The sequence below is a fragment of the Sus scrofa genome, chromosome 13 (assembly GCF_054392235.1).
Source record: "Sus scrofa isolate SSC_HxYL_T2T_F1_AM1 chromosome 13, Sscrofa_HxYL_maternal_Yorkshire_Landrace_v2.0, whole genome shotgun sequence".
NCBI classification, from domain to species: Eukaryota; Metazoa; Chordata; class Mammalia; order Artiodactyla; family Suidae; genus Sus; species Sus scrofa.
This window is the reverse complement of record NC_139395.1, coordinates 217,663,020-217,678,697: the sequence shown is the minus strand read 5'-3', so window position 1 is coordinate 217,678,697 and position 15,678 is coordinate 217,663,020. Positions and strand designations below refer to the sequence as shown.

Genomic DNA, 15,678 nt, shown 5'->3' with positions numbered 1-15,678 from the left:
TTGAGAGGAATTATGCATTATGCAATTTTGCGGAGCCGTTTGTGGTCACCACGTGTTATTAAGAACTGCTGCATATGCTGCAGACTTAAACGGCCTCTGACGTCGATTGAAAGAGTGCTTCAGAGGATAAGAGTGTTGCGTGAAATTAGTTGGTCTGGAAGGGGAAAGAACCCATAAAACTGACTTTTTAGCAGCTGACGATAAAAGATAATGGTAATGCTTTTGCAGTGGTGTTAAAGAGAAACTACATCTCTGACCTCTGTGTTCATTTACAATCAATGACCAGTCAGGGAATGAGATGGCCATGTTGGTGGGGAGAGGGGGGCTTGGGGAAGCTTCATGGAGGACCCCAACTCTAGAGTTGGAATCCCTATTCTTCTCCCTTCCCTGTCTTGGATTGCCCTGAGGGAAGATGGAGCTTGGATGGGAAAAGCCCCATCTGTCCCACCTCTTGGATGGAAAGGAGGTCCCGAATGATTGATTGAGTGGAGGCTTGGGGGGGGTGGCGTGGGCTCAGGAGGCCCTTCAGAAACACTGAAGATGTCTTTCACTGTTTGTCTAATTTCCCTTAGTATGATAATCTCCAGGTTCATCCATGTTCCATTATTTCATTCTTTTTAATGGCCAAGTAATATTCCATTGCATACATACCAGATTTTCTTTATACAAAGACAAACATCATAAGGTATCACTTATTTGTGGAAGCTAAAAAACAGATAAAAATGAACTTATTTGCAGAGCAGAAACTGATTCACAGATTTCTGAAGACCAACTTCTGGTTACCAAAGGAGACAGGTAGAGGGGAGGGATGGACTGGGGATTTGGGATTGGCATAGGCACCCTGAGGTGTAGGGAATGACTGGCCAGTGGGGACCTGCTGTTTAGCACAGGGAACTCTACCCAATATTTTGTAATAATCCATATGGGAAAAGAATCTGAAAAAGGATGGCTGTATACATGTATAACTGAATCACTTTGTTGTACAAAAGGAATTATCACATCAACTATACTGCAGTAAAACTTTAAAAAATGAAAAAAAAAAAGAGTTCTCATTGTGGCTCTGATGGTTGAGAACCCAACTAATATCCATAAGGATGTGCATTCAATCCCTGGCATTGCTCAGTGGGTTAAGGCTCCAGCGGAGCCGCAAGCTGCGTGTAGGTCACAGATGGTGACTCCGATCTATTGTTGCTGTGACTGTGATGCAGGCTGGCAAATCTGACCCCTAGCCTGGGAACTTTCATATGCCGCAGATGCTGTCCTCAAAAGAAGAAAAGAAATGACCAAAGAAACACTGACGATGCTCGTGGCTGGCGTGAACAAGAGGAAATGGCCAGTGGCCGAGGGACACACACCGTCTCTTCTCTCAAACCAGTGAGGTCCTCTGAGCTCATCAAAGACGTGCAATGTGTCAGTAAAGGGACCGTCCCTCCGGTACCTTGACTCTGACACTTCCTCCCGTGCGAGCGTTTACGGCGGAGGGACACACGGTTCTTTCCATACTGGACACATGCGCACGCACAACTGCTAAGCTATAAAGTGACCTCAAAGACTCTCTCTTAGAAGAACTACAAAGACCAGACTCTACAAAATGATAACCAGGAGTTTATAACTCATAACGCCATGCATGTGATATTAACGTGGAAGGCTTTTTGAACTGCACCCTCTACATACCAATCCAATAGTTCGCTCAGCTTTGAAATCTCCACAATCTGAATTTTATAGGGATTATTTTTTATTATAGGTAAGGCAATTAAATCTCCATATTGAAGGATGTAAACCTTTTAAGGCCCTTCTCAGAATATCAAAAGAAAAGGAGGCTTATATTTAACAGGTGTGACAACCCAGCTCAGGCCATTTCATTGAACAAGAGCCTGACATTATCCAGCAACAAATACTTAAATTAATCCAAAACATCTTTTGGATCAAAGAGATTGCCAAAAGAATTAAGTTGACCCCAGAAGTTTATAGAGAAAGATCATCTCACGTATGAGATGCTTAAAACACTAATTCTCACGGAATGTGTTAAGTGGTATTTTTATAAAATCTTTCCTTTTAAATTACATTTTATTCACTTCAAATCACCAGATTTCTTATCTGTCCTGTAGCACAGATAGTGAATGTGACTCCATTGCTTGTGTTCTGCTGGCCTCTCAAATTAACACAATGGATTTAAGTAGTTGAAACTGACTTCCTCCTATCTGAGCTTGACTGTGGACCAGACTGAAGGGAAAGCTGTGGTAGGTCAGACAACAGAAAGAACTTCCTAACTGCAACTGCGAGATACAATCAGTTGGAGGAGACTGTGTCCTAAACTGGCAAAACTCTGGGATTCTGGGTTCTAAGTTTTCTCAACCTTAATAACTTCAGCTTTGTGAGTGGGCTTAGTATATGCTTAAGAAATTCTCTCTCCCCCCCTTCCCTTCCCCCCGCCCCGCCCCTTCCTCCTCTCTGTGCAGTGTATTTTGAGGAACAGGAGAAAAGTAGCAAAATGGAGTCACAAATGACATTGTGACTTTTCCGAATTCTTTTTTCTTTTCTGTTCTTGATAGCGGAAGCTCGCATTGGGGGAATCATGTTCTACCCTTAAAGTACAGTTCTTTATTCTTAAAATGTGCTCCTTTGTCAGTTAGCCCCCATAATATTACTTTCAGCCTTGTTTTATATTATTAGACTATTTGGGACTGTGATGACGTGGAGGGAACTTTGCGAGGGTAAGGTAGTATTAGAAAGCAGAATCATTGCCCGGTGAATGGCTGATCTCATTGAACAGGCTGAGAAGCTATCTACTTTAAAGCACTCCCGAAATGATAAAGGCTCCCTGTGGTGAGGTTTGGACAGGAGTGGCCAAGAGGAAGATTTAAAAATACCGTGCTGTTTCTTGGATCTGGAATATCTATAGAATAGTTCTAAAGAAGAGGAACTGAAATGTGCAGTTGATAGATAAGGGGAGAGGCAAGTTAAATGTTTTTTAAGACCTTGTGAATGACGATATTTTGACTTCTGTGTTACTCGTGAGCAATGCAAAGGAGTCAATCGATTTTGGAAATGATTCTTAGCACAGATTGTAAAAACTGACATGGCCCTATTACTAAATATGCACATTTTAATATGCATTCTGCTTTCTGTACCAGGACCTCAGAGAGAAAGGGTTGCGTGCTTCTCAGAAACTTAATCTGTTTTCAATATTTATTTTTATTAGTATCTTCTCCTGGCCACCTATGGAGAGGTGGGCTTGCATTCCATCTACCATGGCGTGCCTGTTTGTTCAAGAAATTTCCCAGGAATGCATGTGTAGTTTGCAACGGTTATCCACTTAAAAGAGAAACACTTCCTTGGAGAGTCTGTAATGGTAGATTCTTCTATCAGTGATTTCAGTTTGGCATCTTTGGGGTTAAAAAACCCCTCAGAATCTATAGGTCCTGGAGAAGGCAGTTTCTAAACTCAGCTGCTGCAAGAACCATCCTATTTTTTCCCCCAGCAAACAGGAAATGGAGCCCTGCGAGGCTTTTTTTTTTTTTTTTTTAAACTGGAAAGTGTGTGGGGCGGAGGCGTACTCACTATGCCCACTTGCAACCCTGAGCCTGACCCAGACTTGGGGGTCTCTGTGTTTTTTCTTTCCTCTCTCTCTCTTTTTTTCTATTATTTTGGCAGACTTTTTGGAATGTCTGGGAGCTAAGGGCTTTGCTTCATGGAGCAGAATTCTGAAGCAAGAAAAAGAGAAAGTTATAGACTAAACCACAGAAATGTAAACACGTCTGCAGCTAAAATAACTCCACTTTCATTGAAAACACTCCTCCTTCACAATCAGACTTCTGTGTGCTATGGTCAATAAAACTGCATGTTAATAGCGACCAATTAATAGATTATGTGGCCCGGCCTTAAAAGTTGAGGGAGTTTTAATTATTATTTTTCAAATTAAAGGAGTGCTTATTCCCTCCCTTCTCTTGGGGTGGGGGTGGGGGGATTTAGCTTTCTTTCTGGCTGTTTGCTGAAATTCTTGGCTGTTAAAGTTTGGAAGAGGGAGGGACGCAAGTAGTTTTCACTTGCGCTGGAAGGGGAAAGTCTCTAAAAGGACGCTCTGGGATGGGTTCCTAGCGATCACGCAGGGACGGTGGTGACGGTCCCCGAGGGACATGACTGAAGAGCAGCAGCTATCAGGTAAGCGCGATTTCGATGTCAGAACTCACTTATAAAACTAAAACATCCAGAGGGGCTTAGCGCAGAGGCCCCAGGCTGATGAACCGAACCTCGCGGCTCCCCCTTTTGAAGGCAGTATCTTGCGGACGTCATTCTCATGAGGGCTGCTGTCACCGCATCTGTCCATCAGGTCAGGGTGTCTCCTGGACATCCTGGCATCCTCGCGACCGCATCCCGCGCTCCTCCTGCGCCTCCTCCATCCGGTTCCAAAGCTCGACCCTCCGCCGGCCGGGCAGGTAGCGACTCCAGATCTTACTAAAGCGGGCGGCACCTGGCACCGCATCTTCTCCTTACTCTGAGGGCGACGTCGTCCGAATTCTGAACAGCATCCAAGGCGGTGGATGGGCATTTTAAACTTCTCCCCAAACAACCACTTTCACCTGGTATTGTTTTTAATGTGTGTAACGGCTGAGGTTGGGGGAAAAAAATGACTTCGAAGTTCCGAGGAGCGAGCACCTCCTCCCAGCCCTCCCCTCCCTCGCCTGTTCTCCGGTCCTCGCTCCTCTCCCCTCCCGAGGCGCGTCCTGGGTTCTTCTCCTGCCCCGGCCGGGACTCTGGCTCGCTCGGTCCCAGGCTCCGCTCCTCCTCCATCTCCTCCTCCCCTTCTTCCTCCTCCTCTTCCTCCTCGGGGCTGCCCGCTGAGTCCTAAAGCCTAGCGGCGTCCAGCCCTGCCCCCGCCGCCCGCGTTCCCCGACCCGAGGGCGCGCTCACGGGCACGCGCGCTCGCACGCCCACGCGCGCTCGCACGCCCACGCGCCCTGGGACCCCAGCGCGCACGAATATCCCCGCGCACCTGGGTCCGCGCGTGCACTCGCACCCACGCGCACTAGGACCCGCGCGCTCCCGCCCCGCCCCGCCCCCGACGCGCACTCCCGGATCTCCGGTCGCGCGTCGGGGCGGCCGCCCTGCTCGGCGATTGGCGGGAGCTGGAGCCTCCCGGAGGCCGGCGCCCACACCATGGGCTGAGCCCGTCGGCGCCCGGGACTCAGTGCCGCCCGGTTCGGCGCCCACGGGCAGGCACGCGCGCGGGCACACGCGGGCGCGGACCCGCGCGGACACACACGTGCGGGACACGCCCTCCCCGACGGCGGCGCTCGCCTCTGGGTAAGTCCCGGGCCGTCGCGCGCCCTGCCAGGCTCCCGCACTGGCGGTGGCGGCGGCGGCGGGGATGGTGTCGACTGGGTGGCCTGGCTCTTCCGACGGCGCGGGGACGGGTGGGCTCTGCGACGCCCAGAGGGACGACTTGTCATGCCCGGGTCTTGGGCATGGCGCGGGGTCGAAACGGATGGAGAGGAGCCGAGACCCCCGCCATGGGCAAGGGCTGGGAAGGTCAACCGCGAGGGCCTCATCTGGGGCACGGAGCGAGAGGTTATTCGTTGTTGACTGTAGTGGAAATAAGGCTTGAATTAAAGCCCACGCCTGGCTGAAGGTGGAGACCAGGTGTGGGCTTGGCTGTCACTGCCGGGTCGGTGCTTTCTGTGCGTTGAATCGCACTCCGACGGCGGTCTCCTGTCTCTGCACCCTTCGCTCCGTGTTTTCACCTTCTGCCACCTCCCCATTTACCTTACCTTAACTGGAAAACTGGCCTGTTTAAAAAGGTAGGGGGTGTGTGAGTGTGTGTGTACGGGTTTTAAAATCAGTTAGCCGTCTTGGTTTCTGTCGGAAATCCATCATCCCTGTGTCGCTCTTGTGTGCTGTAGAGATGGCTTACAAGAGGTCCTGGAGAGAGGTACTTTGAACATTTTAAAGCATAGGACTAAGATGTATTATTAGTAGCAAACTAAACTGCCCAATGAAATGGATAAGCAGTTTTAATGCAGATGTGAACTTAACTGTCATTCTTCGTTGGTAATAAAGGTAATTTCGTTTATCCTTCAAAAGAACGCATGCCTATGTGCCTCAGATTTCCTGCTGCGCGTGTTTCTGGAGCTTCTGTAGTTCAGAAAACTTTCAGTGTGATGTGTAAAAGCGTCAGTTTTCCCTGCATGGCAGACACAGAGTTTATTTACCATTGGGACTCTTTTTGAGTATTTTTAATTCTCTCTGAATAGTTTAGAGCCCTTGACTGGCCTCAGCTCCCTGTCACCTTATCACCAGGAGAACTGTCACATTCCTGGGGTTAACCCTTGCTCTGCTGGCAGAGTGGGAAGACCAGGCAATAGAAGATACGTAAAGACCCACCGGAGATAATGAACCTGACGAGCTCAGATTATGAATGATGTAACCGTACCATTGAAATGACAATTCCAGCAAAAACAGGCTGCGCTGTGCACACTTGTGGCTTCAAGCAGAACTGTATCCTTCTGAGGAAGGGGTTTATGAGTGCGACATACATCACAAATGCTGTTTGTGGTTTGGTAAGCCCAGCTTCCATGTGAGTCAGTGATGTTTGGAAATGGCACTAAACTAGCAAATGGGTGTTATATCTTTTTGAGTTCTTTGTTTAAGAATGTATAATTCCAGTTACACAAAATTTCAGTTTCTGCTCTTTCCTAACAGTTTATAATGACTTCATTTTACTGTTAGAAATTCAGGGTAGAAGTGTGTTGTGTTATTTTCCCATGTGTCTGTTATTTCATGATGAGTTCTAGGTGGTTTCATCAGCTGTGCCTTTTTTTTTTTTTTTTTTTTTTGGGCTGTGCCTTTAGCTAAATTTTTGAAAATTCTTGTTTACCATTGACTGGCTTATGGAATGGGACTACAAGGACACATGCTTATAAACATTCCCCCCCACTGCTTCTTATGTTTTATTTTGACATTAAAGAAGACTTGTTGAATTTCTTATCTCATAAAATCAGATATTTTACTGGTGCCAAAGGCTGAGATCCCGGTGGAATGCCGGATAGAGAAGGAAAGCCTCTCTGTAAGATGTCAGCAATGATTTTCAACTTACCTACTGTCCTAAAATGTTATCCGTCGTGCGTGTATGGGATATATCATACTTTGTAAGTAGGTCATAGGAAACTTTCAGCTTTTTTTCTAAAATTTTTATTAGCTCTGATTTTTCTTGTTAGCCGTCCTTAAACAAGAACAAATAATAAAGCGGGGGAGGGGGGGATTCATTTCTTCTCAAGACAGAGGAGATCATGTTTCTAAGATCTTTTCTTATTCCCCAGTGAAAAGCCAGAGCAGGTCAGAGTCCATCGTATGATATGCAGTCACGTTGAATCAGTGTTAGCGCTGCCTGCTCCTTCACAGAACCCCACTCAAGGGTGTCCACATGGAGGCACCTACCTGCCTGTTAAAGCCTGGGAAGCAGGATGTGGTCCAGGTCACTTAGGTCAGCAGGAAGTCATGATGAGCAGCGTCCAGCTTCTGGATGCTGGGAGTCAGTCAGTTCTCGGTTGGAGCTGGGGGTTGATCTCTCGCAACTCGGGTCCCTTTGTCACCTCCTGATTTTATCACTCTGTGCTTCCCTGGTGGGCTTTTCCAGCAAGGGGGAGAATGCCACAGGGGTCCCATTTTCTTCCCCCAGTGGGGAAGGATTCTTGGGCATTCATGGGGTGTACTGTCCTGCAAAACACAGCTTTTGTTTATCATCTGCACCTTGACTTTGAAACATCTGGAGTTGCGTTTGTAAGAAGAACACGCTGACTCGATAGGGGTCTTCAAATTTGTGGACACCGTTTCACAACCTTTTGATACTTGGGAGTAGCGGTTCCAGTTGCAGCGGTTTGAGTTGTAGTTTGGGGGGGGGGCGCCTTTAAAAGTCCATGCAGTAGCTCACACACGCACACACACACACACACACACACACACGAGGTCTCTCAGCCGCCCGTACGTGTATTGTTGCTGTCACGATGGCATCTTTTTACCTGTTTGCACCCTCGCTTGGCAACCTAGCAGCAGTTACTTAGCTGTACGTTATGCATTGTCAACATACACCTTCTCATTTATGGATTCAAAGCCCTTATGTGGAAGATAAAGACAGCAGACGTTCCCAGGGGCTGGGTGACCACTTTGAGCCAGTTTTTCAAAGTAGCCAGGGGAAAGTGTTGCCCTCTTAACTTTTTCTCTTTTATTTTCAACATGTTCATATTTGAAAGACCGAGCACTTGGCTCTTCATGATTGGAACGTTGCAAATCTAGCGAAGGTAGTGAAGGCGAGCGAACTAAAATTACTTGGCTAAATTTAAGTGTAAGTACCACCAAGTAATGAAAGGGTGCATCTGAAAACAGAGCCCTGGGTCTGGGTTTTAGAGTTACCCTGACTTTGAAGCCCTGCTATTTTTGCAGTGGCATGTCATCATCTGGAAGTCCCTGATTGCGTATGAGAAACAGTAATCTAACAATGAGAGTCAAGGGTTCGGTTACCCTGACCCAGTGCCCCAGAGCAAAGGAAGCTTAGTTAGGTGACTCTTTCCCATCTCGGAATAGCCGTGGCTGAACCCTGAAATAGCCTTAAAAGTCTGTACAAGAGGCCTTTGGAATTCATGTATCACTTTTGAACATCATAAGCCTGGACAGCTCGACGAGAGATCTGATCTCAGATGAACCGTGGGCATGCCCACAGGTTTTGAAAACCCAGATCTGCGGCTGCCTCTTCTTATAATTTAGACCTGTTTTAGCGGGAAGGAGAGTTTTCACATGTTGGTGTCTTATGCGGGACTCCTTTCAGTACTGATGCTCTTTCAGTAATGATCCCCCCCCTCCCCAGGAAAACCTGCTCCAGCGGGGAGAAAAGCATCCTTTCAGGGAATGGGCAAGAAAACAGGCACATCGGTGGTGATTTTTCAAAACCAGGAAACCCGAACTTTGGCTTGCTGAAGGGTCTGACAGAGGGTCCTCCATCTTCATCGAAAAGTACAAAAGAGCGTTTGCCCCTCGGGTTGAGTGCGGGGGAGCAGAGCGCTCAGCCTTGTGTGATCTTGCGCTCGCATCACCCGTTCCCCACGAGGGATTCTCCATCCTTAGTGGGGAGCTTCGTTTTCTCTGTGACTGAGCAGAGATGCGGGTTACCGATTCTGATTCCGGGGGCTTGACAAAAGCCGTTAAGTTGCAGAGTAAAAGGAAGTCGAAATTGGAGCCTGCATGTTTTTTTTCTCGGCTCACCACTTAGAGGAAAGACCCGTTTGTGAAAAGCCACAAGCTGTACTGTGGAAACGGGTTAGCTGGTGGGAGCCCCTTTCTGTCCCAGCCAAGCCAGATGGACATCAGGCTCTGAAGGGCAGGAGAAGCCCAAGATCTTGCCATGTCTGTTAACTAGCTGTGGCCTTAACAGAATCAATGGATTGGAAGAGGCAACGGGAAAGTGCTGCTCCTTCCTCTCGGTGCCACGGATGCTTGGAATCTGCTTGTGCTGGAGCAAATGAGGAGCGCAGGCTTTGGGGAAGAGTCTGGAGGAAGCTGTTACAGGAGGCTGGCTGGAGGGAAGGGATCCAGGCGACACTGCACAGGCAGGTATAACTTGGGGCCCCAGGAGTAAACAAAGCCGATCTCAAGATTCTTCTTACATGGGACATACTGAGAACTGAGCCGAATGTACAGAATAGCTGGAGGCTCTGCCAGTAAAATGAAATGTTTGGAAACCCAAACCACGCACACTTGCCATCTCACCATAAAACTCGAAATTAAGTATGTTAGAAAGTTGAGATTTCTTTTATTGGGAAACTAGGTAAAACATTGAGACAAGAAACCGGTTGGTGCCTTAGAAACGTTTTCAGATGATCTCCTTCCCCGAAAGGATTCTCATTAAAATTGTATCTGGTCCTCTCACCCCCACTGTGCTGATGCGAGCCCGCTGCCAGATTTACAAATCTGGGTCCATAATGGCACAAACTTGGAACATGTCTTGTGCAAGCCTTGCTCGTTTTGGAGTGCAAGTCACAGCGGCGAGATGACGGAATAAGCCAAAGTGGAGGAAAAATTTGCTTTTTCGGTCTCGGAAAGTACTTTCTAATCTGTTTGACCCTGGCAGGAAAAGGTAACTCACTCCAGAGCTTTAAAACAGAAATAGGGAGTTCCCGTTGTGGAACGAACCTGACCAGTATCCATGAGGAGGTGGGTTTGATCCCTGGATACAGCGTTGCTGGTGAGCTGTGGTGTAGGCTGGCAGCTGAGGCTTTGTATGAACTGGGAACTTCCACATGCCACTAAAAAGCAAAAAAAAAAAAAAAAAATCCCAAAAAAGCAAATAACATAGACATAATGACAATGAAGATCAAATCCAGGGACTGTGTGGTGTTTTCTCGAGGAGGGGTGTTAAGTCAGTGTATTACTGGTATTTAAGTTCTGAAACCCACCCAAAGCCCTGCCATTGAAGCAGAAGAAGCGATTATTGCTTGCAGCTTGCAGAGTCAAAGGAGAGGGTTTTACAGCTGAAATACTATCAGTTCTGAAGTGGCTTCTAATCCTATCTTATGGTAAGATTTAAATGATTTGGGGAGTTCCCGTCATGGCTCTGCAGTTAATGACATACCTGACTAGTATCCCTGAGGATGCGTGTTTGATCCCTGGCCTCACTCAGTGGGTTAAGGTGGTGTAGATTGCAGACACTGGCCTTGCTGTGAGTTGTGGTGTAGATTGCAGACACTGCTCGGATCCCAAGTTGCTGTGGCTGTGGTATAGGCCAGTGGCTACAGCTCCGATTCGACCCCTAGCCTGGGAACCTCCATATGTGGAAGGTGTGGTCCTTAAAAAAAATTTTTTTTAAAATGATTTGTGCAGTTTTCTAAGACTTGTAAATAGAGGTAATTAAGCAGAACATTCCACAAGAACAGTTTTGCCTACGTACTCCATACCAAGTTGGGAAACTAGAGGAAGGCCAAGAAAATCTTTCCATTATGTAGACTCCACAGTAAACTGCCAGGGGGCAGGAAAGGGGTTACATCTGCGTAAATATTAAGATCCCACATATAACTATGTTTTGCATCCATGTCAATGTTTCTTTGCAAACATGAAGCATTAAATCACATTGTTTTGTTTTTGGTTTTGGTTTTGATTTTTTTTTTTTTTTTGGTCTTTTTGCCTTTTCTAGGGCCACACCTGCGGCATATGGAGGTTCCCAGCCTAGGGGTCCATTCGAAGCTGTAGCTGCCGGCCTATGCCAGAGCCACAGCAACTCGGGATCTGAGCCACGTCTTTGACCTACTCCACAGCTTATGGCAATGCCAGATCCCCAACCCACTGAGCGAGGCCAGGGATCGAACCCGCAACCTCATGGTTCTCAGTTGGATTCGCTAACCACTGAGCCATGACGGGAACTCCACACTGACTTTTTAACAGTTAAATTTAAGCAACCTGGAAACACATTTCTCAGTGAAAATTTATTGATCACTGATTAAATGAGAGCACTGTTCTCAAAGAGAGGTGGGGACGTGGATCCCACAGGGACTGTTACGACCCTGGACGCATCTAGAGATTCGAAAAGCAACTGCAATGGTCATGGAAAAGCCAGAACATTCCAGTGTGGAGCTCGCCTGTCCTTCCGCCTGCCTGAATTATTCTTGGCTCAACTAGTTGCGTGGACAACGTGTAAGCGAACAAGGGCCTTTTCCACTCCAGATCGCTAATAGCGTTCACTCTGAATGCAGTGTCCTTGGAATAAACACCCGAAGGTGGGAGTTCAGAAAGTGGGCGGGGGCTGAGCAGACAGAGACTGGTCTGCAGTCAGATGTGACCCAGGCTTGGAAGGCTCAGGACTCCAGCAGAGGAGGGGCGATCTGAGTCACAGAAAGGCGAGCGCCAGGAAGAGACTTGGAGTGCAAACTGTATTGCAAGGACAAGCTGACCTTTTGGTGCAAGGCGATGTGCGAAGGCCTCAGGCCTTCCGGAGTTGAGATCTAGAAAGGGAGTGAGTGCGTGGGCTGGGAATCTAGAAGGGGGAAAAAAGCACATGCCATGCAATTTAGAAAGGGGCTGCATGCACAGACCATGGGATCTAGAAAGGGGTGGCTGCGCAGGCCATGGGATCTAGAAAGGGGTGGCTGCACAGGCCGTGGGGTCTAGAAAGGGGTGGCTGGGCAGGCCGTGGGGTCTAGAAAGGGGTGGTGGAGCAGGCCGTGGGGTCTAGAAAGGGGTGGCTGGGCAGGCCGTGGGATCTAGAAAGGGGTGGCTGGGCAGGCCGTGGGGTCTAGAAAGGGGTGGCGGTGCAGGCCGTGGGATCTAGAAAGGGGTGGCTGCGCAGGCCATCATAAACGGTACATTTGGCAGCGCCACCTGCTTGAACGAGGCCAGTGTGACAATGAGCCCAAGTGTCATCACTTCAAGTGTCATCAGTATAAAAACACTGAGGCTCTGTTTTACATTTTTTTCTATATTAAATCCTCAAAATCCAGCATGTGGTACATTTTTTTCTATATTAAATCCTCAAAAGCCATCTCAACTTGGACTGGCTGCATTTTGCATGCTCAGTAGCCCCATGTGGCTCCAATATTGTGCAGTGCCGATTGAGAAAGTTCAGCATAGGAGTTCAGATTTCATATAATTAGTATCCATGAAGTTTATTACATAACTTGGTCACAAGAGCAGAATTTTTGTGACTTCGCGTCTCCCTTAGCCATTGACCCACTATATCATGTGGGACCAGATATGATAGCAATAAAACAGTGAATGCTCGTGTGGTGTGTTCACTGTCACATCTGCAGTTTTCAAGTTGGAGGGATGGAGTCTGTGCGATTTCCCATTGACTCACTTCATGGGTTTTTTTTGGTTGTTTTAGGGCCCCACCCTTGGCATATGGAGGTTTCCAGGCTAGGGGTCTAATCGGAGCTATAGACTCTGGTCTACACCACAGCCACAGCCATGTCAGATCCAAGCCTCGTCTCTGACCTACACCACAACTCACAGCAATCCTTAGCCCATTAAGTGGGCCACAGATCGAACCTGTGTCCTCATGGATGCTAGTCAGATTCGTTTCCGCTGAGCTACGACGGGAGCTCCATCACTTCATGTTTTTAAAAGGCAAAACCAGAATGCATGTATGAGTATGTATAAGTGATTCACTTTGCTGTACACCTGAAACTACTACATTGTAAGTCAGCTTTACGCCAGTAAAAAAAAAAAAATTTTTTTTTAAAGCAAAACCAGGAGTTCCCGTCATGGCTCTGTGATTAACGAATCCGACTAGGAACCATGAGGTTTCGGGTTTGAGCCCTGGCCTCGCTCAGTGGGTTAAGGATCCGGCATTGCTGTGGCTGTGGTGTAGGCCGGCGTCTACGGTTCTGATTAGACCCCTAGGCTGGGAACCTCCACATGCTGCAGGTGCAGCCCTAGGAAAGACCAAAAAAAAAAAAAAGCAAAACCGAAAATCTGCCTTGGATGCCTCATAGCAAATAGTGCTGCTTTTGTGGCTTTTTCCTGCTCTGATAACTTCCTGCATAGACATCTTGTTTGAGTATCTCTGTTGAGCTGTGATCCTGGCAGGATGACATATTTCTTTCTCATCTTACACGTGGACAGTATCTCGAGGAAAATACAATTGATCATTTTGAGGGGGCAGCGTTCTTGGGGTGCTGGAATCCCAGAGAAAGCAAGGATGATGGTCAGGTGGATTACTGCAGAGTTAACCTCTCAGAGCAGGCATCCACAGGATTTGCGGGTGCCAGATTCCATCTAAAGATTTCCGGCCTTTCCGTCTCCCTGTAATGCTGATATTCACAACCAGGTCTTGCAAAGTCAGTAACGTGGCTCACAGGCTGCTTGTTATCACAAACGTTTTAAGTATCATGCGCCATAGGATACCTTAGCCCTTTTACCATATGTGTGTATGAGGGTTTTTTTTTTTGTCTTTTTTCCTTTTCTAGGGCCGCACCTGCAGCAGCATATGGAGGTTCCTAGGCTAGGGGTCGAATCGGAGCTGTAGCCACCAGCCTATGCCAGAGCCACAGCAACACGGGATCCGAGCCGTGTCTGCAACCTATACCACAGCTCACGGCAACAAGGATCCTTAACCTACCCAGCAAGGCTAGGGATCGAACCTGCAACCTCATGGTTCCTCGTCAGATTCGGTAACCACTGAGCCAGCCATGACGGGAACTCTGATTTAATGTAATTTTTATGCGAAGTCGAAACCTTCCCTCGGAATTCTTATTCATTCCCACCCATCCCTGGAATAAGAAGTTTGTCTCTCTTGCCTGGTCTGCAGCAAACTCCTGGTGCTTGTAGATAGTTTGGGTTCCTTACCACCCCCACCCCCACCCCCACCCCCGGCAGGTGGGGATTTCACTCCCTTGTTCTGGTTTTTCCTGGTGGGCAGTGCTTACCATAAAAACAAACAGAACTGCATTCAATAAAATACGTGTGCCTTTTCTCAACTCTCATTTGCTGTACAGAATCTAACACCTTAGTCAGGGCAGTTCCTGGCTGCTGAACACCGAGGGAGAAAGAATATTGTGATTTATTAAAAAACCCAGAAGACTCAAAACTAACAAACGTGGCTTTGGGTTCTAGTCTATACAGGAGGCGTCTGTCATTGTCAGGATGCTTCATTTTAGGTCAGCCAGGGCTCAACCTTACAGCGAGGATGGAGGATGCTTTTGTTGTGGATCTTATGGTGGGAGCTCTGCCGCTTTCAAATGCAGACAGCAACTTAAATCCCTGTTTTCTTTCAAAATGAGCTTCAAGGAGTTCCCATTGTGGCTTATGAACCCAACGGGTATCCATGAGGATGCGGGTTCAATCCCTTGCCTTGCTTAGTGGCATTGACAGGAGCTGCGGTGTCGGTTGCATATGTGGCTTGGATCCTGCATTGCTGTGGCTGTGGTGTAGACTGGCAGCTGCAGCTCTGATTCGACCCCTAGCCTGGGAACTTCCATATGCTGTGGGTGCGGTCCTAAAATGAAAAAAAAAAAAAAAAGAAAGAAAGAAAGAAAGAAAAACAGAAAGAGCATCGGCCACCAGGTGAGATCCTGTCAAGGTAACCACTTCTTTTCCAAGACCTGCTGCGTGGCCGTTCGATGCTGGATGCTGGCTGCTTTCAACGCAGCGCTTTCCTGGGGCAGGGGTGGGTCCCACATTTCATTTGAAGTCTGAATTATATTCGAGAAGTCTGAAGCACATTAAGCCTTCTTAAATAATTCACTCGGGGTTACATTCAGTGAACATGTGTAAATATGAGAATGTGCGAGGCAAGTGGTCTAAACACAGAACGAACCCGAGACCACGTTGATGGGAGCCACATGTGCTCGGCATCCCGGAGGAAAATCCGTGTCACCACCGGCACCCAGCGCCCTCGACTGGCTGCGCGGCTCGGAAGGGAAGGTCGAGGTCCAGTTGCTTCTGCGTGCGGTCCTTTTTATCAGCCACATCCTCAAGTAAGACCTTGGCTGAAGGACTCTGACAACTGGTGGCTTCAGCTCTGGGCTGTGGCACAGAGAAGGTGACAGGAGCCCAGCAGGGCTGCCTGCCCCAGCCCCACACGGATTCCCCGCCAGCTACTCAGGGCGGGTGTTTGTGGATGTGAAATGGGCAGAATTGCTCTTGGAAACTGCTCTGTTTAGTTAAACTTGGATGAATAAGGTCAGCGGCAGAGGGTTTCAT

General features: G+C 47.9%; 2 protein-coding genes across 7 annotated transcripts in view; one reads left to right on the top strand and one right to left on the bottom strand.

Moving 5' to 3' along the window:
- Positions 1 to 4,037: 4,037 nt before the first annotated feature.
- ERG (ETS transcription factor ERG) overlaps positions 4,038 to 15,678 on the top strand; it is a 304,031-nt gene continuing 292,390 nt past the window's right edge. For 4 of the 6 annotated variants that reach the window (XM_084986891.1, XM_084986889.1, XM_084986887.1 and 1 more), the window contains exon 1: positions 5,115 to 5,304. The gene's annotated coding sequence lies outside the window, so the exon portion shown is untranslated. Of the gene's footprint in view, positions 4,162 to 5,114; positions 5,305 to 15,678 lie in introns of those variants that run through there. The other 2 variants (XM_021068469.2, XM_021068468.2) reach the window with 1 other exon arrangement.
- Positions 4,908 to 10,330, bottom strand: LOC146397896 (uncharacterized). The gene is made up of 2 exons (XM_084989993.1): positions 5,649 to 10,330; positions 4,908 to 5,600 (listed from the first exon to the last, which is right to left on the bottom strand). The coding sequence occupies exons 1-2, from the start codon at positions 5,757 to 5,759 to the stop codon at positions 4,908 to 4,910; spliced, it is 804 nt and encodes a 267-aa protein (XP_084846119.1). The 5' UTR covers positions 5,760 to 10,330.